At 34.7% G+C, this 23,842-nt stretch overlaps 1 protein-coding gene across 1 annotated transcript in view; it reads right to left on the bottom strand.

The window, feature by feature from the left end:
* The window catches only part of USP53 (ubiquitin specific peptidase 53), a 30,763-nt gene extending 7,503 nt beyond the window's left edge, over nucleotides 1-23,260 (bottom strand). The window contains exons 1-13 of the mRNA XM_013951864.2: nucleotides 23,099-23,260; nucleotides 20,557-20,649; nucleotides 16,340-16,474; nucleotides 14,709-14,822; nucleotides 14,541-14,623; nucleotides 14,108-14,213; nucleotides 13,128-13,274; nucleotides 12,519-12,668; nucleotides 11,875-12,046; nucleotides 10,876-11,025; nucleotides 9,536-9,679; nucleotides 8,548-9,280; nucleotides 5,066-5,139 (exon numbers count right to left, since the gene is read on the bottom strand). Coding sequence (XP_013807318.2) covers nucleotides 5,066-5,139; nucleotides 8,548-9,280; nucleotides 9,536-9,679; nucleotides 10,876-11,025; nucleotides 11,875-12,046; nucleotides 12,519-12,668; nucleotides 13,128-13,274; nucleotides 14,108-14,213; nucleotides 14,541-14,623; nucleotides 14,709-14,822; nucleotides 16,340-16,474; nucleotides 20,557-20,649; nucleotides 23,099-23,242 — 2,245 coding nt within the window. The 5' untranslated portion in view covers nucleotides 23,243-23,260. The remainder of the gene's footprint in view (nucleotides 1-5,065; nucleotides 5,140-8,547; nucleotides 9,281-9,535; nucleotides 9,680-10,875; nucleotides 11,026-11,874; nucleotides 12,047-12,518; nucleotides 12,669-13,127; nucleotides 13,275-14,107; nucleotides 14,214-14,540; nucleotides 14,624-14,708; nucleotides 14,823-16,339; nucleotides 16,475-20,556; nucleotides 20,650-23,098) is intronic.
* Nucleotides 23,261-23,842: the final 582 nt, after the last annotated feature.

The following is a 23,842-nucleotide window of genomic DNA, read 5'->3' as shown; positions in this document are numbered from 1 at the left end:
AAGTAAAGCAACTGCTACCAAAGAATATCAACTATTAGCCTCCTTTCATCCTGATCTCTGCAGCACCTTTCTTATAAAGTTTATCAGGTCTTTGTTTTAAAACCTGAACCTTAACTTTTGCACGATTTGTTTCAAGCTTCTCACGTTCACAAAGTGAATTACAAAAGCGAGAGTGCTTTAAATTTCGATCTGCGTGGGCTAACTTGACTGTAGTTGGAAACCTTGAAAGTTTAGGGGGCTTTTTTGTTTGTTTTAAAACAAAACTTCTCCCCTCTCAATTACATTTCTATTGGCTTAATATTGATTTCTACATTCCTCTATTACATTTTCCAGGCAACACCATCGGTGCCTAAGGAACTAGCAACTATTTCTTCCTATAGCTATAGGACTATAAAGCAAAGGATTTGAGACTATTTGTTAATGGGTGCAAATAAAGTATTTTTCAAACAGCTGTAGGTTAGCTGACTAAAGCTGAAATTATAAAACCACCATATTAGTTATAATCTTTTATCCATCACATATTGTCCTCTTTTCCTTTGAGGACTAAGATCTAATATTTCTTTTCTCCCTGTTTCAGCCAAATTTATATCGCACTCTTCTCCCTATTCACAGGGCAGAAGAGATAGGGAGCAAAGAAATTCATTTCACAAAGCTTAACAGCATGCAGAGAATATTTTGCTTCCTTTCTTCTTCAAATCCAGAGCAGTTTTCCTCCACACTCTCTCAAGGGGAAAGCTAACATATGGCAAGGCCATAAGTTTTGTTTCCACAATTTATTCAAATTTCTGCACTTGTGTTTCTGTGCATTGCTAACACTAGCAGAGGTGTGTGTAGGGAGGCTATGCTCTCCCCATTAACATGAAGTTTTCTTGACACAATTTAAATCATTTCATTAAAGCAGATCCCTACATGTCTTGTAAACACTGCCAGAATTATTTTAAGGGGTTGCAGGGTCATGGGTAGATTTGTGTTGTCCTCTGGTTTGTCAGGATTAAGCATCACCAAACCATTTCTCACCTCCTATCCTTCATGCGATTTTTTGAGAAGTGACTTTTAGCAGATCAGGCTCATCAGCCTGCTTGCTTTATTCTTTAGCTATGCTTGTCTAGAATAACAGTAAATCTATCATCTAAAGACACTTCAGAAAGGCATTTTTTGTTCCTATTTCATATGTCAAGTAAATCAAATTTGAAGAATTACTCTGTTCTTTGAACAAGACAGTCATATACATTTGCTGCACCATAAAGGTTAACAACTGGATTTTGTTAGAGAAATAAGCATTCTTGCCTATTATTTTAAATTATTAGATTGTAAATGTAAGGTCTCCCTGAAAAAATGGAGTTCTCTCTTTTTCAGAATTATGGTTTGTTTATGGGTTTGGGGGGTTTTGTTTGTTTGTTTTTGAAGAGACCAAGAAGTAAAGGCAATTTGGATTTATTTATTTATTTTTTTACATATTCACCAGAGCTTTAGAAAGATTCCAGAATTCAACTGGAATTGTCTCATGCTATTGAGCTGAATAATTACTAATGGGAAAACCTCTGGGTTTCCAATGTTATGAACACTGCTTTGCAAATGCAAGACATTTGTTTCTTTCCATCCACAGGGGAAAATTTTTTAAATTAAGGCTCTGAGTACATCCTTTTTAGAGATCACTGAACAGACAGGTTTGTTATATTGCCTTTTTTTTTAAACAGGAGGAAAATCTTGCCCTTGCACTGTTCATGCCATGTGCTCTTTATAAACAAAGATTTTAATCTCCAAGGTTCATCAAGCTCAAACTTCATAAACAGCTACTTGTTAATATAAATTAAGGATACCATATTTGCTTGCCTAATATCTACATTTTCATGCCAAAATTGATCACACAAGTTAGAAAATGGCCATACAGGCCACCTGTTCTAGAACTACAGTAATCTATTGTTTATTACCACTCAGGGAAGCAGTCATTTGATCTGCATAACCACTGCATGATCCAATGTTACTATCCTTATAATACAACAATAAGCTTACTTTCGTGAGTTAAGGACACAATTCCTCAGCTACTGAGCAGTAGCTTATTCAGCTTCTATTAAAATCAGGAACTGTTAAAGCACAGTAATAAAAATCATGGGCACTACTAGAAGTTCAACATTGTTTCCATATGAAAAGGAGAGAGAAAAAGCCAGAAAAAAAAATTTTTTTTTCAAGTCCCTGTCAGGAGCTAACAATGATTTCTTATATTCCATTCCTCTCTCTCAGGAGAGGTCTGGATATTTCTTTCTTAAAGTACCATTTTCTAGGAACCTATATGGTATTTACCTAACAGTTCATGTCTTGTTCATACTACGCAGAGATATGGCATAAGGTAATCAAGCTGCTAGCCCTAAATGACTACTTCCATCCTTCCTAAAGGTGCCTTGATACACTTTCTAGACAGCCAAATAACTGAGTCTAAATAAGTCTTTAACCCTACATACATGTGAGCTGATCAAATTCTTCACTATCTTTTCAGTTGTAACAGTATACACTAAGCCCATTAGTCATTTGCACTAAAAGTATGACTTTCCAAAATATGCAAAAACTTGAGAACTTCACATTTGATTTATGATACATATGTTTTTGCTATGAAACTACTCAGAACTTAGTACTGAATTGGTATTACTGAATAGATGGGATTTTATCATCCTTTTATGACAATCATTATGGTAATGTTTTATGATAAATCTAAGGATCACTTGGAATCAACACATTTTTGAAGAAGTATGTATGATGCATGGTGAAACTTTTAATTATAATTGAGTCCATCACACGGTAAACTCCACAGAATACTCATTACTAAGGTCAAATATTGTTTGAAATTACCTATTTTTTTTTATTCTGGCAGTCCTTAATATGTATTCACTAGGGTTTTTTTTTCTTTTTGCTATCTAAATGTTTTTTTTTTCATTGATATGCTAAATACCATACAGTACAGAACTATAGCAGATTAAATATCAAGGAAAAACAGATCTTTGCATTCCAAAAAACACCAGACTTCAAAAGGTTTGGGGTGGGGGGGGTTTGTTATAAAAATAAACAAACAACAAATTAGTTCTCTTTCTACAACCAAAAAAAATGGAATAAGGACAGAAAAGATAACAGAAATATGGAAAAAAAACACCACAGAATTAAAGTCTTAGGAAAAAGCTATACTGTACACTATTTGAAAAGATGTATGATATCTATAAAAATCAAGCACTTCCTGGGGAAGTGGTCCAATATTTATTGAGACTCTTTGTACAAGCACCATTCTATTGTTTCAACAACAGTGGATAGCAATTTTGGCTGGCCTTTTGCTGACCTGTAATATTTATATGCTGAGGCATTTGTCAAATTTATAACAATCTAGCAGACATATTAATATGGAAAAGGAAGCAAATTTCCTTATTGCAAGTGTTTCTTCCTGATACTGTTTCATCTCTTAAAAGAAAAGAAATGGTACCACACTCTACCCAGACATTATTAAAAATCTTTCTTAGTATGTACCAAAAAAAACTCACAGAAATGTTTTTGTGGGGAAGCACAGTGGAATGAATGCAAGGGGTGTGTTCCAGTGGGTTTGGGGGGGGGGGGGGGGAAGAGGTTTCTTTCTGAAAACACACTCTTGCTAAAAATCATCATTAGAAAGTGAGAAACGTGTTCTAAAAGCAGAACACTTGCAACAAAAATGGAGATTTACATTTAATCATTTGTGTTGGATTAAAAAGAAAAGGCCCTGAGAGGGCAATGAAAATGAATTACACTGAATGCTTTATGTCAGGATAGGGTCAGCCAAAATCACTAATATGATGAACAATACCGTTTCCAGTTCTTATACAGAGAACCTCAGTCAGTCAGTAGTAGGCAAGTATTGGGCCACTTAACAAGGAGCTGGTGGTATATAAAACGCACAAGAAAGGACAAACCGTTCTATTAGTTGTAAAAGCAAATACTGCGTAACAAAGCACACCAACAGAGTTTGCTCTGGGGCAGGAAGAAACATTGTACCCTGATTACCTAAAGCTTAATTCATAAAGACAAATGAAAAGCAGCTAAGATCTCTAAAAACTATACTTACATTTTACATACTGAAATACAATATATCAAAGTGTTACAAAAATTGCCAACCTGTCACTTTCGTGCTAGATGTAGTAGTACAGATGTTTGGGAGACCACTTTTACGTAGCTCAACCCAGGGCCAAGCACTGCCGCTGCAGTGTGAAAGGAGGTGCTAAAAACAGCTAAGCCTCCACCGTGCATATTCATGACAAAGAGCAGAAGTAGGAGCTACTGTTGCTGCTACTGTCGTAACACAATTTTATTTCCATGACGGTGGAGCACTAAAAAAACCTCTGTTTGGGAACCTATCTATCACAGTAGATAGCTAGGAATCCATTTACAGTGTACATTCTCCCTAAAAGAAAGAAAGAAAACCCCAAATAAGTGATGGAGCTTTGTGGAACAGAATGCTTTAAGTACCCCTGAAAAGAATGATGTGGTTATTGAACTGCTGCTCCTTCACATTTCCATCAAAATACACCAAGCGGGGACATCAATACCATCTTTATTTCTGTCTTTATTCATCAGTCGAACTCATCACAAAGGTTAAAAAGATGTGAACAAGAACAAAATTTGGAATTTACTGTGAAGAGAGAAAAAAAAAACCAAAAGATTTTCTTTACCATTCTAAAAAGACAGAACGCACAGGCTATGCAGTCTGCAAGAAAGACATCTCTACCGCAAAATGTGCATCAAAACTAATACTGTGCCCAGAAGAGCCACCAATTCTATGCAGATTCTGCTCTGATTCACCTAAATAGAGATTGTTTAACTTCAAAAATATTTGGCTGTTGCTTGTAAAAAATAGCAGCAACGTTAAGATTTTATGAAATATCATCATGACATAAATTTATGGACCAAGATTATAAAATAAAAGGCCAGTCAGAAATATGTCCATCTCTTGTGTGGTATTAATACATTAGTATTAAAATTTTGATACACCTAAAAAAATTTTTTTTTTTTTTTAAGAAAATTTCTTGTTCTTTATATAGATTAAAGTTCTTACCATAAAAGTTTCTGCTCTGCTGGGATACAGAATGTAACACATTTTCAGCTTTCTTAGTTGACAAGCTCTGGTCGCTGTAAAATAAGCACACATGCAATTTGAAGGCTTAAATTATCGATACATGATCACAAACATGCATACAATACGACAAGCTTTAAAAAGACCAACTTTGCCTTTCTACGTGAAAATTTGGCCTTCCTTCTCATCATTCTATCACACTTTTTGCTAAAACATGCACTATATGTGAGATAAGATAGTGGGGTAGTCCTTGAATATTTTTAACACAGCTTCCACATGTGGCAGGCTGTGCTGAAACACAAAAGTTTAGGATCAGCTGAATTCTTTAATGTGGGCAAGAGAAAAACAGAGCTTGTGAAGCTGATGTTCTCAGTTTAGTCTGGAGACTGGCAGCCCTACCCAGTGTAACAGCAAAATGCCTAATACACAGCACATAAGATCAAGAAAACTCACCTTTTAGTATCATATCACTCTGCTTAATAAAGACCAAAGTTAACACAAAAAATAACGTACTGCCTATGAGAAAGAACTGCCAACTGTACTTTTTCTCATTTAAAAAAAAACCAAAAGCATAAGAATTTCAAAAAGTGCTTACTAACAGAGAAAACCAAGAAAACATGACAGTTTTAAAATAAAAAAGTGATTTTCTAAAGGCACAGATAGCATTAGGCATCCAATTCCATTTATTTGAAAATTTTCCCTTCCATTCCCTCCCCCCCACCCTTAAATGCAGCAAAATACTATCATCCATGCAGTACACATGGTTTCCAATTTATCATCAGTACCACCCATGTCCAAAACAAACGCATTTTTCAGTGCTAATAGTTTACACCCTGAATATCTTGGGGTTAAACATACAGCAGTATCTGACTATGACAAGCCTAAGTTTTCTAAAAATGCAAAAATCTCATCAGTATCAATATCTTAAGTACCTGAAACCTGTTAGCTAACATTTTAGCTTGCTATCCATTCTCCTAGTTTGGCATTTAGCTACTCATTATTACCGCTTGTTGCAACACATCATTCCTGTAAGCTGTGACTGACACTGTGTCTTTCATTCACACCCTGTTACATGAATTTTCATTTAAAAGCTTTTTCTCAAACTCATGCTGGAAGGTTACAGTAGTAGACTCGAGTAAAATAAACCCAGTAGGTTTAGTAAATCTTTTCATTTTAATAAATCTTTCTGTTTTAGTTAAGCAAGAAATGTGCGTTACCAATCCAGATAAGCAGCTGACAAACACCCTGTCAGTTCCTGCCTTCTCCAAGGATAAGGCAGGGTCAGAGTTACACAGTGACAATTTTACAACGTCTCTTATTGAAAGGACAGGAAAATAAGAAAAATACTGAAAGAACCAGGAAGAAGGGAGAAACAACCTAACAGAAAACAAAAAACTAAGTCATTTCTCCACCTTCTAAAAGAACTTGCAAGCAATTCATTTATATTCTTTTATTTTTATGAGACTAAAGTCTAACCAGCTGGAAGGAAACTAGCAGGTATTGTCAGTCAACTCCAACAGTCAATCACGTAACATCCTTCCGAAACTGAATGGTCCAAGAAGTCACTTGTATTTTGATAAAGAATGGCTTTTTTTCCTAACTTGAAAAATTTTTAAGCCATAGTGAAAGTAGATTCTTAATGAACTAAGTTACTTAAACCTACCAGGTTCTCTCTCATACAATAACATACAAGCAGCACTTGGGCATCCCATTAAGTTATTTATCAGACATTTTAAAAAAAAAAAAGTGCCTTCCCTACATGAGGCATAGTTAAATTGGAAATCACTGTTAGAGGAGACTGTAGACACTGAAAGCATAAACGAGGCTCAGAATGGATTTATACATGCTTGTATTAGTATTCAAAAGCAGCCCATGGGGTTTCTGTATGGTGAGGTTTTGTTCAGTTGGTTGGAGGGGAAAGGATCAGGGGTGGGGGGAGAGCAAGACATAAAGGCATGGAGTACAAAGCGTATTTTAAACACATACCTCCATACATTTTAAGCATGTACCATAAGGCACAACCTTCAGTTCAGAAAGTCCATAGAGCAGCTGAATAGCACAGGTTGGGAGAATACACCCAGGAAATACAATTCTTATCTGTTGCCTGCTTTACTCTTTCCATAAGCAGCTGCTACCAGCTACTGGTACTGGCCAAATGCAGGCTAGATGAACCTTCGATCTTACCACAGTATAGCCATTTTTACGTCCTTATTTATGCTTCTAGATACCAAATAAAATAATTCCCTTGGAAAATAAGAACTAAGCAAATTATTAATTTTGCTTGCTCACAGCTCCAAAGTAAATCAGAGACATCTCATTTCACCCAGAATCTGTATTATGAATGCTTTAAATGAATATTTTGCTTTGATAACTTGCTATATATTTTATGAATACATTTTAAAAACTGCATGTCCACTTAGAGAACTCAGAGCATTTCACTCCTGGTATTTGCTACTCTCTTCCCCAGTTAAAAAATAAAATAAAATAAAATCTTTAGGTGAAAATATATGTCCAAAAGTTTGCTCAAACCTAGCAATGACTTGTGACTCAGCTTGGTCTAATAAATGTGCTTTTTAAATCTTGAACAAGATTCAGAAGAAGTACAGATTCTATTAAGAACTAAATTCTGTATACAATTTAACACACAATGCAGAAAACAGCAGCTGGAAGGCTGATACCTTTATATTTGTTATTACAGAGTATAGCAGTTTAAGAAGTTTAATAAAATTTGTCTACTACTTGCATTTTTTGCTCAGTTTTTTTAAATTTTACACTACACTTTTCAGCAAAGATTTATTTCAAACATCTCACTCAATGTATTATCAAGTGATCAATATATACCCGAGACATTCTAGAAATCTAAATTCCAGAACGATGACTAGTAACAATATATATGATTCATCTACTAACATACCCATTTTTCCATCAGGGACCTGTCAATACAACTTTAACAGACATAAAATTTAGAGCAATTATGCAGGATTTTATATCAACGAAATTTGCACTTTACCAATATAACTTCATATATTCCAGGAACCTTTTTTAGCCTTTTCCAGGATACACCCGTATGATTTGTACAGTCAGCAGTATTCCATTACAGATGCCAAGTTACCTACAGCCTAAAAAATTTTTTAACTAAAGTAGTGCAGCAATTACTCCAAATTAACACATCCCACTCCTCAGCAGGATTTAGTAGTTCTGGCTCAGTGCCATAATAATGTGGCTCAATGCCTTCCAACAGAACTAAATAGTGTTGCAGCCTCAGAGTGCAGGTAAAATTAAAACAAAACTGTCTGCACCTGTATTTCTAGATATGTTGCTAGTTTTCTACATAAAAGACCTAAAGAACAGAAAGTTCCAAAAGCACATCATCTCAACTGCAATTGAAACACCACATGAAGATTAGAACAGCATACTTCTCCATTAAGACAATCTATGCAAGTTCTTAAGAGCATTAGCATTACCTGCAGGAAATGCTTTCTTTAACGTTCTTGACATCTGCTGGGCAGATTCCCTCAATAACAGGTGAGTCCAGATTTGCAGATCCATTGCTGACATAATCACTGCTTTCATATCCAGATTCTGTCCTCTGCATTTGCCAGTTATCACCATGGATTTTTCTCTCTGTAAATCCTTTGACTTTTTCAGCATTCCCTTTTCCCTCTGAATCCAAAGAGCTTCGACTTCCTGTATCTTGTTTTGTTTCATCTTCATATATAGTCATTAAACCTTTCTGGAGTTGGTTCTCTTTCAGCCAATGGTTAAAGCTCCGCTCTCTTTCATGCTTAGATTTACAGTTTGGATTTGCTTTATGTTTTGGGCTATGCTGCTTCTTCTCAGTCTCACTGAAAATGCTGTCTACATTTAGTGTCTCCCGCATGGGTTTCCAACCTTTACTTCTGCTTCTGCTGCTGCTGCTACTTCCTTTGTCCCTAGAGTCTTGGCTGCTGTCTGTATCATAGCCAGTGACACCATCAGGCCGGGTCCTGATCATCACCTTCTCCCCAGCAGGAAAAGCTTCTGTTTTATTCGATCCTAGCACTTGCACAGAAAGCTTGGCTTGGTGAGGTGCACTGTCATGCTTATAAGGTCCTCTTCCCTGGCTGTTGTATATGCGCTGATTAGTATATTGTCTAAGTCCATTTTCAACTGGAGGAGACCCTGACTTAAAATTGGAACGATCTTCCCCAATCAAATCTTACAAGGGGGGGGGAAAAAAAAGCTCCATTAAACTTCTTGTTAATATTTAACTTTGATATCATTATCCTACATATTTTTCTTATGCTATCTCAAACTCAACAAAAATCGGTATTTATTTCAGAATATTGAACAATAAGAAACTTTAATGTTATGACCTTTTCTCTTAAAAAGAGAAAAAAATTAACACAGCTAAAGTTGAGGCTAAAAACCTATTCAACCCATTGATTCTCCATTCATATTTTTAAAACGTACCTCTTTGTCTCCCAGATTCTTTTCTCAGTCCTCTGTCTCCATCTTTTCGTAAAGATGAGAAGTTTTTCATATCAGCAGCTTTCTGAGCACACTCTCTGGATATGTCCTTTAGCCTGTCCTTTTGATCACTGTAACCTAACTTAGCTGCAAAAAAGTATTTCATTTGTCAAAATTTATTATTAAAAAGTCATGATCAAAACACAATTATATTTATGTACCATAAAATTTAGATTTTAATATTAATATTTCTTAAAAAGACTACAAAATTATATACCACAGATTCCTAAGCCAAGGTAAGGTGTATATTATAGATATAAGTGCATAGACATCTGCAAGCGGTCCATTAAAGATACCTATTAAAAGCAACCAAAGTAGCAGTAAGTCAAACCTGTCTTACAAATGCACATCTTGCAAACTCATCTTAGTTATTAAGCTTGAATGCTCAAACCATATACTATTTACATCAAGTTTTGGGAATCATACTGAAAAAAGAAATGAATCCACGTTTAATCTTGTCTAAACGTGAAGTTTTATTTTTAAGAAAGTAGTGAAGTGATTTGTTGTTTTTAAGAGTGACTCCATTTCCCAGTACCATTTCTGGGTCTTCATCTCATCAAAAAAGAGAGCTATCAAGCTGAGCATTCTCAGGAATTCAGCACTAAAAAAAGAAGAGAAATAGATCTCTCAAAAGGAACCACCATCTCTCATCTTAAACAGTATGAGGAGCTCGGAGCAGAGGCACAGGCAAGTAACACAGAAGTCACTCCTCATAGGACTTTTTACAGCTTGCTTCACTTGGAAATTTAATTTACAGATAGAATGGATTTTTAAATAGGTATAAAGCATAACTTATTTACTATTCTTTCCAAAAATAAAATAAAAGTCAGTTAAATTACAGGACTAAAAATAACAGTGCCTATCACAATACTGGTGGTAAACAGTGTTCCTCAAATAGCTAATGATCCACAGAGCCACACCACATGCATCACAGGACCAAATCAACTTTTTAACATATATTTTAATTGACAATATAATTAGAAGGCATGGTGATGTTTGTGAAATGGACCAAAATCTTGAGAACCACTTTAGTACAGGAATAATAAGGGACAGTTAAAAAGAAGTATAGACGTATAACAGAAAAGTTAATACTGCACAACAGACATTACTTAACCATTAGTTGCTATTCACAGATGCATTAAAATCAGTGATGGAATTATTCCTTTAGAAATAATTCTAGTCTGAAGGTTAGGACAGGTCTGAAAAGCTATTGACTGAAATTACTTCATAATAAGCCATGTATTTGGAGGAAAAAAATAAATAAAAGTAAAAAAGGTACATACCCGGACCTCTACCACCACTAGCTTGAATATGGCTTCTACTGAATGCTGTATTATTTGGCTGAAGTTTTTTATTACTCTTTTGATTAGCAGTGTCTCCAATTCCATTCTCTTTCGTGGGGTCTGGTTTAGGAGCAGAATGCTTTTCAAATCCTATCAAAGGAATATCTACCTTCAGAAATGAAAGGCTTCCTAATTTAAGGTTCCCAACATCTAAGTTCAAATATATGAAAAGACTGCCATATTTATAATGGTAGACTGCAATGGGATAACTTTAATTCCTTCTTCCCTGAAGCAGCCTACATCCAATTGCAGCTCATTATGTGCAAAGGAATAGGTCAAATCTAATTTGCCTTTTATTTTATGTGTATGTTATTGTTAAAAAGAGAAAGCAGTAGAAACTATAGTACCAAAGAACTGAATTCTTACATGCTGAGGCCTCCAGTATAAGAATCTGTGAGAAAAGAAGTTTCCTGCAGCTTCTCCTGATCTTTCCTTAGGTTCTGAATTGGCATTTAGTGTCTGTGTGTGTATATGGATATATATGCACATACACATATGCCAATATTTTTATATATAAAATATGGATATAATATGAATATATTTATATTGTTTTACCTAAAATACCTGTTTTACAGTACTTTTAAGGGTATTTTAAATACACAAGTACAGATATAACATCTGCATATACAAATATACTAAGATTTTCTTCTGAAATAACTATTTTACATGTAACTTTAACTATGACCAAACAATCTACAACAGAAGATAATTTTTTCCCCCATGACCCATATGCCTCAATTTGTATTTCCTTATCAGATGCAAAACAGAAAATTCTAATATTAGATATACACATTAATCTTTTGAGACATTTTAGACAATTATTGAAAAAGACATTTAAGAGCTAGGCAGCTAATGTGTTACTCCTCCTTTAAAATTCACATTTTATAAATATAATTGAGATTGTGTTGTTAAAATTTAAAGACAAAAAAACTTCATTACCTAAGTCCTCCCCATTTCCTCCTGCTGCTTTGTATTGAGACCAGTGAATAATCTGCTTTGGGGCATCTTCTGGAGATACAGCTGTGCCATCTGGGTTAGCATAAAATAGCAACAATGGCTGAAAGTGACATCGGATACACTTGGAGACCACATCTTTCCATTTTGTTCCAATCTAAGAAAAAAAAATTCTATTTCCATCAAAATCATTGAATCTAATTAAGGAAAAAATAATTTAATAAGCTACAGGTACTGAATGCCTAATTCCAAAAACTACATTAAAATTTAACACTCTAGCCCATGAGTATATGTAACTTGTGGCAAGAAGCCAGCACCAACATTTACAGGTTAGCAATCAGAACACCAACACTATGAATATAGCCATCAATAATCTTTTTTTTTTTTTCTTCTTTTTCCTAAAGAAGAATACAAATTCAAAAGTAAACAAGAACTATACTAACAATCAAAAACGTCCAGCATTTGGAGAATAGAAAAGTGGTGCATTCAGTTCTAAAATTGATTTGTAAAAACTGATTAATGAAAATAAAGACTTATGAAAATAATGATATTTATTTGATTCAAGTTTAGTGTCAGAAGAATGCATTCTAGGAAAGTAAAGATCTGGTAGCAGTAAAAACAAAATTTACCTCTTTTACGTTAGCATCATCAAACAGCACCCACTTGCAACTCTTGGTGTGAAAGGCAAAGGCACAGTAATGTCGGCTTGTGTAGCAAATCATTCCCACAAGAAAAAGTTCACTGTTTTTGGCATTTTCATCTGTAACCCTATAGAAGAGCTGTAAAAATGATTACGTAATTTCAAATATGTGTAAAACACTTAGCATTAACATTTAGAACTACTATTGGAATTTCACCAAGGCAGTTGGTATTAAATATCCTCTTGCGTTATATAATTTTTAATGAATTAAATAATGATTTTTGCACTTATTAGGTCTATTACAACATTTATATTCACATGGTTAATAGGGCAAAACAATAATTCTCAAGAATAATTCCACAAATTTGAAATTGAACAAGACACTCCTAGATTTTCAACCAGAAACTCACCTACGTTCACCTCTGTAATTAGGTCTCAGACCAACACTATTTTTTTCTCTCACAAAAACTACATCAGGAATTACATTGTAAAGGAAACCAGAAGCAGACAAGCTTTGAAGTTAATTTTTTTTTTTTTTAGAAACATATAATGAAATTCTAGAATAAGCAGTTCATTCATTTAGTTTTAGGTCAGATACCCCAGGAAGATAAAGTTGTGTTGCCAGATTCCGCATAACCTCTTCTGTCAGGTCAGAGTGTTCTGAATCCCAGACTAAACCAATTGTGACAATCTCAGGGCAATTCATAAGAACACGACGAATTTTTATTTTTTGACCACAGTTACTCTAGAAGAAAAGAAAAGAAGTAGAGGGTAAAAAAAAAAAAAAAATGCAAAAACCCTGGAAATTCAAAGTTGAGTTACTAGAAAAAAAAATAGAACAAAATAATTCCATAACTTCCAGTTCTGAAATTTAATTCTGTTTGCTGCTAACAATTCAAAGGTAACATTCCTCATCACTTTTTTATATAAATACCATAAAACACTGATGAAGATGACAGCTAAACTTCTATGTCCAATAATCATCTTAAAATAGAAATCTCTAAAAACTGTAAGTCACTATTACAATTTTTATTTTGTCCCCCCCACACACCATTTTCATCATTTAAGCTTATTTCTGTACTTTCTTGTGTACTTTTCTATGTTTCCTAAACTATGAGTATTCAAAATGGAACTGTTTAAGGAAGAAAGGGATGAAGCATAATCACCACCTGAAAGAGACTATTTTTGTCAATATATGCACAATATTATTCCAATGGAAGACTATTTTGTCAAGTTGTTGCTCCTACAGTATATAAGAACTAAAGCAGTTTCACTCAGACAATGCACCTATTCAGATTAATCAAAGACAACTAGCTATACATTTGACATAGAGTGAAGAATAAAGCAAGGATCTAATACCCTGATTTTCTAACTGGCTCCTTGCACCTACAATACAGAGTTTATCCCTATCGGGAGCATAGAATAAAAATTTAAGGGCTTTCCTACCCTAAGCTAGACTGCACTGAAGTAGCCGCTGGTTCTCCTTCTTTTAGGGGAATAATTTAAGCCTGATTTAATATCCTGGATGATCCTCCCTTGTATCTTAACCAGAGTAATGCAACGTCTTTGTTTACTTACAGGACACTTTCTGTAGTCATCAGAAGTATTTGCTGCTTGCAGCAATTCTGCAAACATTTCTGGCTTGAGACGTTCATGCCTTTCCATCATTCTGTCTACTTCATTACTGTAAAAAAGAAATGGGAATAAATTCTCTGTAGATAACTCTTCAGAGTAAACAGATTTCAGCTAACTCTCAACTATATCTTATGACTAAAAGGAAAAAATTCAGAGACAATATGAAACAGCAGCAATGCATATTCTTTTTGTCAAGCTCGATAACTTGCTTTTGAAATCCAAATGTTATTTTTGAACAGAATCTCAAAGCACGTTTTAACAAGCAAAAATTAAGTGATTCATGTTAACATTTGCAGAATTTGCCTGGCACGTTTTGATTATTACTGGGAGGGTGTACACAGAAAAATGAGATGGAAAGGAGATTAAAAGCTCTTACCACAGGGCTGTGGTAGAAATATAACGCACAAACTCCGTAAAAGGCAATGGGTCTGATGATGCTCCACAACTGCGACATACACACTACAAAAATAAAATTCATTAGTTTTTATTTACTCATGACAGCAAAAATAAGTTATCTGTTAAAGCAATGAAATAAATGTCTGACCTGTTCATACAGCGTCATAGCAAACTTCTGATGAGCGATACAGGATTTTGAAGTGCACATATCTGTTTCACTGTTTGGCACTAGGTGAAAATGAATCCTCTCAAGGATATTTTCCTAAATAGAAATAATATGAAGTGAACTGATGAAGTCAGAATCCACAATCAACACTACAGTCTAATACTCCAGCAACTGTTTACCTTTGCTCCAAAAGGGCCACCTATAAGCTAAAAACATATTTAATTCTGTCTCTATTCACAGTGAAGTGAGTGTGAATTCTCTTCACCTAAAGGTTTCCAAACATCAGCAAAACAGCACTAGACAAAAGTTATCCAACTGTTCTTCTGGAGTGCGTTCTCCTTCAAAGGAAATGAATTTTCAAGGAAAAAAGAAATAGAGTTATTATAGCAAGACAGGATATTAATCACATTGCATGCAATTCCTGAAAAATTCTTTGGATCGGAGTACTGCTGACAGAGGCCTGGAAAAAGCTCAGAAATAGCACATGCCTGATCCCATCCCAAGTCTCACTTTTTAAAACTAAAACTCTTTTCTAAATAGTACTATGATTGTCATCAGTCTGGCTCCCTTAATCAGCATGGCCAATTGTTCTCTTTTATCAAAAATGCCAGAGGTAGTTGGAAGAAGTGCATCTACTCAGGTAATTTAGGAAGCTGATTCCTTCAGAGGTCCAAACACATTCTGGTAAGATGGAGCACTAATCAGAGATTCTCTTTGGTGACTGCAGTCCATTAAGCTGTCTGTGAGAACTGAGGATGCCACCTCTGAGGAGACCTTGACTGTATCGACCCACCTATTTGAAAATGCATCAGGCAAGTATTCATTTGTTGGTCTTTTGCAGAGGATGTCCAAAGCTAAAAGTAATCAAAGTAACAACCATATTTTCTGGCTCTCAAAACTGTCTCTGGAGAATGACATTGAATTTCTTTAAGGTGAAAAATTTTCATTGTCTAAATCTAAAGGGTTGAATGCAGGGCTTCCTAGAAAAGCTTCTTTACCCAAGCTCTATTTTATCTTGAATATTCTTTTATATCCATATTGACAGTTCGTGTTTTTCAGTAAGACTCCTAGTAAGAGCAGAAAGCCATTGTAGCAAGAGGCAAGATCCTCAAAATCCAGTACTCATTCATTCTCAGATAAGAAAATGGAATTCTTACTAGAGGCTTCTTCAGAAGAGAGTGAAGAGAAGGTGACTAGTTGCAATAAAACATCTTTCAGTATGTGATGAGAGAATACTTGGAGGGGTACACTAAATATGCAAACTTATAGATTACTCTTTTCCCAGAGAAGATAACCCTTCTCTCCATCAAAAAACTTTTGGGAGCAATTAATAACTCATCCTCACTGACCTATAGAGATGTTTCACATATCCTTCTGCCTGAGCTACAGATCTAGGGAGGAAAGTATGGAGCAAACACAAGATTACTCCATCCCATGCTGCCAAACACTTTTCCATATATCTATATCCCCATAAACCAACGCCAGTAAGACCAACAGTATTACATCACTTGTATCCCACCTGTGAGGCTGGAGCTACCAAAACAATGGCCCAGCTTGCCATTCTTGGCACAAAACTAGCATGACTTTACTTGGCTATCACAAAGAATACTCACAAAGCACTCTGCTGCATCATCCATGAATCCAAGCTGAAAACGCTGTTCATCCTTAAAACTTTCTGCCAGGGCATGTCTCATATTATCTGATGGGAGTGCTTTCTCTCGACTGTGTTGAAATTGTGAAAAAATTGCCTAGGAAGAAATATGGTTACCTAGCTTCATTAGCCACTTGGCTAGACACTATTGTTATATTCAAATACATCAGTTCTTATGTAGCATGCCCAAACAGCAAATACATAAAATGTGTATAAATAGATTAATTTCTCCCAAAGTTACTCAAGTTCTGTGTTGTCATTGTTACTTGTTCCATTATAAAAAGGTTACCAAACTGAACCTCAATCCAGTAGAAAAAAAACATAGAAGTATATAAAAATGCAAGCGATTGAATTCAGCTCACAGAAGCAGCACAAGCCACAGTTTGTAATTATGTAGCTTTTAAAATCTAGCCACTGGAATAGCCACTCATGCATAAGTATCTTCTCCTTACAGATAGTGTGCACTTCATAGGGCATGTTAAACTAATCTGAGAGGTATTATATCTATCATTCATTAAATGACACAACATTTATATTACTACTTCAAATTGAATGTATCTTTATTGAAATGATAGATATGCAAAAAAGCTTCCTATAAGTTATATAGAATGTTGAATCTATTGAACCTGCAGCAAGACAAGAGAACAGGTCAATATCTGCAGCTCCAGAACATTAAAATAAATTGCATTTGATTTTTTTTCTTCCTTTCTCAGGACAGACAGGCTACTTCATTTTGGCAGAGAGGTATGTTGGCAAGTGACCTCATTATTTAGCAAGTAGGAGAGGTCAGTTTTAACAGAACTCAAAGTTAAAAGCTATTAAATGAATGAAAGAAAGTTTGAAGAGGTTAAAGGATGAATTCCATTGTCAAGAACTTTCTGAAGTCACAAACTTTAGAGAAAAATAAAGAGAAATACAGACAAAAAAGCAAATCAAGAGGAATCATGTAAAATATAAATGAGGGTATTCATTCTTTACATAGTCCTAAGTAACAAATTCTTTTGGACAGAGGAAACAAAGAAACAACAGATATGCAAAGTTTCAGTGCTAACAGAAAGTAGTGTTTTACCACGATGCATACCAGTATAAGTGACTATCAAATGTTTAAACTTCCCTCTCATGGGAACTACTGATAAAAGTTACAGCCAGTATCTCAGTATAAACATTAAAAAATAAGTCTAATCTAATAGTAATTATCTAATAGTAATCTAATAATAATTATCTACTAAACAAGTGAACTCTGCTTTGAAATATTTAACAAGTCTCATTCTGGCTGCTAGCTTTTTTTTTTTTTTTTTTGGTATGCAACAGAGCATTACATGTTCAGCTAAAAAAAAAAAAGGTGCAGATAAGCAGAGTTATGCAGATATGTACTCATTTTAGCAACCTGCACTTCTCCAAGTCCTGCTCTAGGGATATTCCGAGAAGAAAAGAACACTTAACTCACAGAACAAAATCAAAAAAAGAGATAATGGGGTACACTGCGGGAAAAATCAAAATATCGCAGGTTCTGAACACAGAACAAGCAGAATCACTGAACCAGTATCTCTAATAATCCAAGAAAGCAAAACCAGTAGTATACATAACGATTAAGGACAGATAATTCCAAATAAGTTAACTGCAGTGTTTCTGGTTCAATACACAGACTGCCAGCCATGCAGTTATAATGTTTGCCACTATACTATTAAATCAGTGGCCAGTTCATTTCTAGCCAATTATGGAACAGGCAGCAATGCATTCCCAAGAATACTGATAAGAAGCAGTATCAGAACAGAAAAACCTGACAGTCAGGGCAATTCAAAATACCAGGTGAGCCATTTAAACATACTGCACAAGAAGATGCATCACAGGAATAATACAACCCTCAAGAATAAATATTTGAAAGAATAAAGAAAATCACAAGTCCTAAATTACAGCAGCTTTATGAAGCAGCTAAAGCTAGTGTGTTGCTTTAGGAGGTGACTTGAAGCAATGCAAAACCTATCTGACTTTGTAGTAGATCCTCAATTAGCACAGGAAGGAGGACAGGGTGTTAGAGTACAGCAAGTGGTATGTTTGGCTTGAAAGAAAAAAAAAATGTAACTGGTGTGCATAAGTGCACCACTGGAGTGGAACAGTTCATTATTTCACCTTTCAACAGGTTCAATTACAAGAAACCATCAGCATACCTTCTTCATGTTTCTGAACACCTTGAGGCGATTACAGTGATTTCACCAATGAGCTATTAGACAGGAAAGTCACTAAGAGGATGTAGTGCAAAACATACAGTCCAGCAATTGTCACCCTTCAATACCTCTATCTTTCTGAAAGGCAGTTCCAATGTAGCATTGAACAAGACTCTATGACCACAACCTCACATGTAACATGGGTCAAATCAAAAGGAACAGACCACAAAGGTTACTCTACATTCTGACATCAGATACGTACGTGAATATGCACACAAACAAGATTCCAAGAACAAGAACTACCATCCCAAGATAGACACAAGATTACACCTGAAAACAGAGGTATGCCTGAGATACAGGACTTTATGTACTAACAAGAACAAATGTGCAGCTTAGCACACAGAACAACACAAAGTGCATCAAGACACTGGTGAAACAAAAAGCCCCAATGAGTTCTGCAGAGTCAAGAGCTTATGAAGAGGTTGAAATAAGAGCCTCTGGAAGTTGGTTTGAATACATGTAGTTGTACCACAACCTACTTTGTCATGTTGGCTCTTTGAAATTAACAATTTTAACCAGACAAAAGAAATAAAGTGGTATCTTATAAAAAAAACTATGGGGGAAAAAAAAAATCCTCAGAACTGCCAGAATATAGTAAGTTCCCATTTGCCTTTTATATTAATCCTTTCTTTTGCCCTCTCCCTTCTCCTCATACACTACCAACACACTTTGTAGAAAACCCTTCCATATCTGTAAACATAATTATCAACAACTTATTTGCAGCACCCAACTTGCAGTCATCATCTTCCCCACTCTAAAACAGCTATGCTATATTGCAACCACGGCAAATTCTCAGAATGGCTGAAAGAACTGCACATAGTACATAGATTATACACCCCCTGAAAGATTAAATAATTATCACTGAAAACAGGTCTTGTCTCAAAATGCTCACTCAGTAAAATGTTTTGGTCTGTGAAACTCTGCAAATAGCACAAATAAACTCTAAGTGGCAACACCTGACAAGCATTTGGCTTATCCTTGCCTACAATGTAGCATAGTCAAAAAAGACTTCATCAGTGAATTGCTTTTCCATCTCCAGAGGAGTGATTCTCAGTTCTGTTTATGACTATCTACTACAGTATTTGACTATATAATCTACAGTCCTGTATTGGAATCCCAGGAGTGGCTTTATTGTCAAATTTCGCTGAAAGCAAAAGTGCATATTACTTAAAAATAACCCCACACATGTTTTTCACTGGGATTTTTATTACTTATACAGATATCTCTTGTTTACAGTTACTTACCCAGTAACTGCAGGCAGCCAAATAACAGTGCAGTAAAAGCAGTAAGAAGCTAACAGAATTCAACATTTACAGAACTCAGAGGAGTTACAGAACTGTTTGAAGTGCAAGGTTTATGCACTAGTTAAGACACGTAGATTTGACATATTTTCAAACACTGAAGTGTTACCAGCTTTCTTTAATTTTCCAGTAGCTGTGGTACCTTTCACTACTAACAAGCTGAACAATTAAGTTCAGTACAGTTACCATCAGCTACTGAGTAAAAAAAAAAAAAAGTATTGAGTAAAAAAAAAATGTATTGAGACCTGATCAGTCAGAAATGTTGTTATAGAAGAGCTGTATGCAAACACTATAGGAAAGAGCAAAAATATATGCATGCAAAGAAAAGCAAAAAAAATTTTAAGAGGCTAGCTAGAAATTTTCAAATAGGTTACACTGTCTTATTACATACAAAAGTTTTAGGTTTAAAGAATCAGATTGTAAAATTTGCGCACCTTGCAAACAGAAGAAAGTTTTTCCAAGTATCTGTTAAACGTCTACAAATCTGAAAATATTTTTTTTATTAGAAGAATCATTTAGAGTCACCCAGACATAGGAACGATCAGGATATAAAAAGTATCAGTTTTCAGTAAAATTATTTTTTCTTCATTTTGTAGGATCTTTACAGGAAAAATACATGAAGACTTATCTGAAAATTATTATTCATTATTTACCTTTAAAGCACAAAATATGCAAGCATCTCCCTGACACACGTGTCCAGTTAAACCTCTTAAACTCCGCCGAAATATATCAAGTTGCCATAACACCTATAAAAATAAATTTGCATAGAATATAAGGACTGTGTTCTGAAGGTTCTCAAAGTTTAACACCACAACATACAGTAGAATTTTGATTTTTTTTATTTTCACATAACATGTACAACATAAGCACCATGATTACTACAAGAATGACAGTCCTTTTCTATTAGTCTCGCAAATTGTGGAGGCAAAAGTGGAAGGTTTGCATTCACCACTCATTAAACGTGGATCTCATTTTTAATTTCTTCAAAATAATGGGTTTTGGGTGGAAAAAGTTGAAGTACTCTTAATGAAACAAGCAGCAAGCTAAATTGCATGCAGAGGTTGTAATATTCTTTTTATGGAATTAAAACAGAAAGAAGGCTATGGATTCTACCTCATTTTTACCCCTCCCTCCCTCCTCTGTGCTTTCATTCAAATGAAAAAGATGAAGACATGGGAATTGAACTGCTAGGCAAAATGAGAACAATATTGCAGCTTAAACCTGCACTATACTCATGCTCTCTTACTACAATGATTGTTGAATTATATTTGTTTTTCACAAATCAAAATAATCCACTCCTGCTTTATCAATTTTGAGTTTCTACCTTGTGTTAACTACCTTATATAAAGGTAATGTCAGTTTGGCTGCAGTATACTGCTTCCAGTATCCACTGTCTTAGGTACACAACCAGTGCAGTAGTTCAAATAGTCACCACATTAAAAAAGAAAAAAAGAAAGAAAGAGAGAAAACAAACCCCCAAATCAGTTTTCAAAAGGCCTAGTAATACAACAGCTGTAAATCCAGAAAAATAAAAATCCTATCTATAAATATAAATGCTAAAATGAATTAGGATATATTAGAAAATGAATGTCAGAACCTCAGTTCTGAAGGTTAAACAGAGGAGAAAAGGACAGAAAAGAAAGGAGCACAAGGAGGAATTGTGACTGCCCTTTTACAAGGAGGAAGCCTATCAGCCACCGTTTGATAAACAGCAGTAGGTTGCGAAGGAGTAGGATTGTCTAAAACTATAGCTAAAAATGACTTACAGTTTAATTTTAGGGCACCCTAAGGGAAAACAGTAAAACTAAAACAGAATATAGGTCATGCTGTTCCCATTCAATGTAAAACAGCAAATTCATTCTACAGAATCCACTGTTTGTTTTTGCTTTAAACATAATATATATACACACCATAGTTACACGGGGTGTGCGTAAGTGTGTATATATATCTATATTTAAATGTATACCATTTCTAAGACTTACAGGTTTTTAGAAAGTCTATCTATCTATTAAGCCTTCTGCCAGTTTGGCAAATAATTCTGTACAATTCTCAATCAGGGCAAAAAAAGCATTACAACACGATATATTGTTCTGCGCCCTTTTTTTGCACATCCTAGAAATCTTAAAATATTTGAAAATTTACCTTTTTAGATTAAAAAAACCCTATACTATAAATTAAACTGCAGCTGATATTCTGACCCACAGGCAAAACTTGAAAGGTTAGCATTTCTCTGTCACAGAATTAATTAGATTCCCATATTCCCAGTCATAAGTAAGGCTTGTAAAAGCTCAATTTTTTTGTGCTACCACCATCATACTATTAAAATATACTTCAGAGATCTAAAGAGGCAACATTTTCATTTACAGTTCATGTAAAAAAGAACATTGTGTAAGCAGATATATGTTCAAGAAGTAACTCTGTAATATACACGCATTTAAACTGTAAAAAGAATCCTAACTCATACTTCTTTGGTATCAAGTGTATTTCATATTCTACCCATCCCATAAACTTTCCTAAGACTGCAATACAGGCTTTCAGCTACATCTGCATCTTCTGATATACCCAAAACCCACAGATTTGTGTGCTAATTCTAAAAAAAATAATATTTTAATAAAAATCATATGCTATTCAATATAATAGTAGTACTGGCTGCCCCGCTTTAAGAAGCATCTTATAAGCTTTGCCAAGTAATAAAAATGCTTACTATATTTGACAGAAACATTAGCTTTAAAATTCAAGCAGTAAGTTTTAAAGTCATAAGAGCAAGCTTTCAAACATGAACGTTTTCTTGCTAGTGTTGATTCATGCAAGCAAAACAAAATGCTTTTTTTAAACTGTCACCTTTTGCAGAACTATAAGTATTTATCATTCACAATCAATTCTTTAAAATCAAATGCCAAATAAAACTACTTCCACACAGTCTTCTTGTTTCTATAATAGCCATCTCTTGTTCAGGAAAGTCATTTTCAACTAAGCTATACTGTCTCATATAGCATCATTAAACAGTTTAATGAACTAAGAACCAAATTCAAACTACTGAAAAGCATGATGTATTTTTCTGTAAAATACACATACTGCAATACAAATGGTAAAAAACAGCATTTCCAAGCGAGCACTTTCTTTACTATGACCATGTAAGCTGCTACAAAACTAGAACTGTTTAATAACTCCAATTAAAAGACAGTATTTTCTTACCTGAACAGCACTATTAAGAAAGCAGCTGTTTTGTCCTGGTTCATTTAATAAGCCTTTTGTGGGGGCCAGGGACAATATACTTCCAGGCTGATAAACTTTTCCAAGGTTACCCCCAGGTTTTCTTAAGAATTTCACCCATGCCATTATTTTTTAGATTTTAGAGTTGCACTATTTACACTTAAATATTTAAGGATATGATGGGTGCAAAGCAAAGTATTGCTCTGAAGTCATGGCATTCCATTCAACTCTGTCACAGTAACCATTTCAGAGGTTTAAGTCAATATTCCATGTGCAGCTGATGGCCATCTATCAGAAACAGCTTGTCAGTTAAAGCAAAGCCACACAAAGTTTTTAACTCTGGGACTAAAAAGAGGAAAAAAACAAACAAAAAAAACACATAAAAATATGGTGTCCAGTTAAACTTAAAATATGTTAAGAGCTAAAGTTATTAGAATAAAAGTTATTTTCAAGAAAGGTCTACAGTAACTGTCTTCTCCTTCCACAGATATCAGTAAGGTATTACTGTAAATCATGGGTTATATTATGTCACGAGTTTAGACATATCACAAAAATAGAAAATTCTTGACAGGCATTATACTCCTGTTCTCTCATTTCCTTCTGTCTTCTTTTTCCTTTTAACTATGGCCCACAAAACATATTCCAGTTTAGAAGACTCCATGTTTTATTTCATTCTTTTTCAGTGAATCTATAATAGGAAAAAACACAGAAAAAATACATCATTTT

This window comes from Apteryx mantelli, chromosome 5 (assembly GCF_036417845.1).
Source record: "Apteryx mantelli isolate bAptMan1 chromosome 5, bAptMan1.hap1, whole genome shotgun sequence".
Lineage (NCBI taxonomy): Eukaryota > Metazoa > Chordata > Aves > Apterygiformes > Apterygidae > Apteryx > Apteryx mantelli.
The sequence above is the reverse complement of the archived record's forward strand: the minus strand, read 5'-3'. Positions and strand labels throughout refer to the sequence as shown.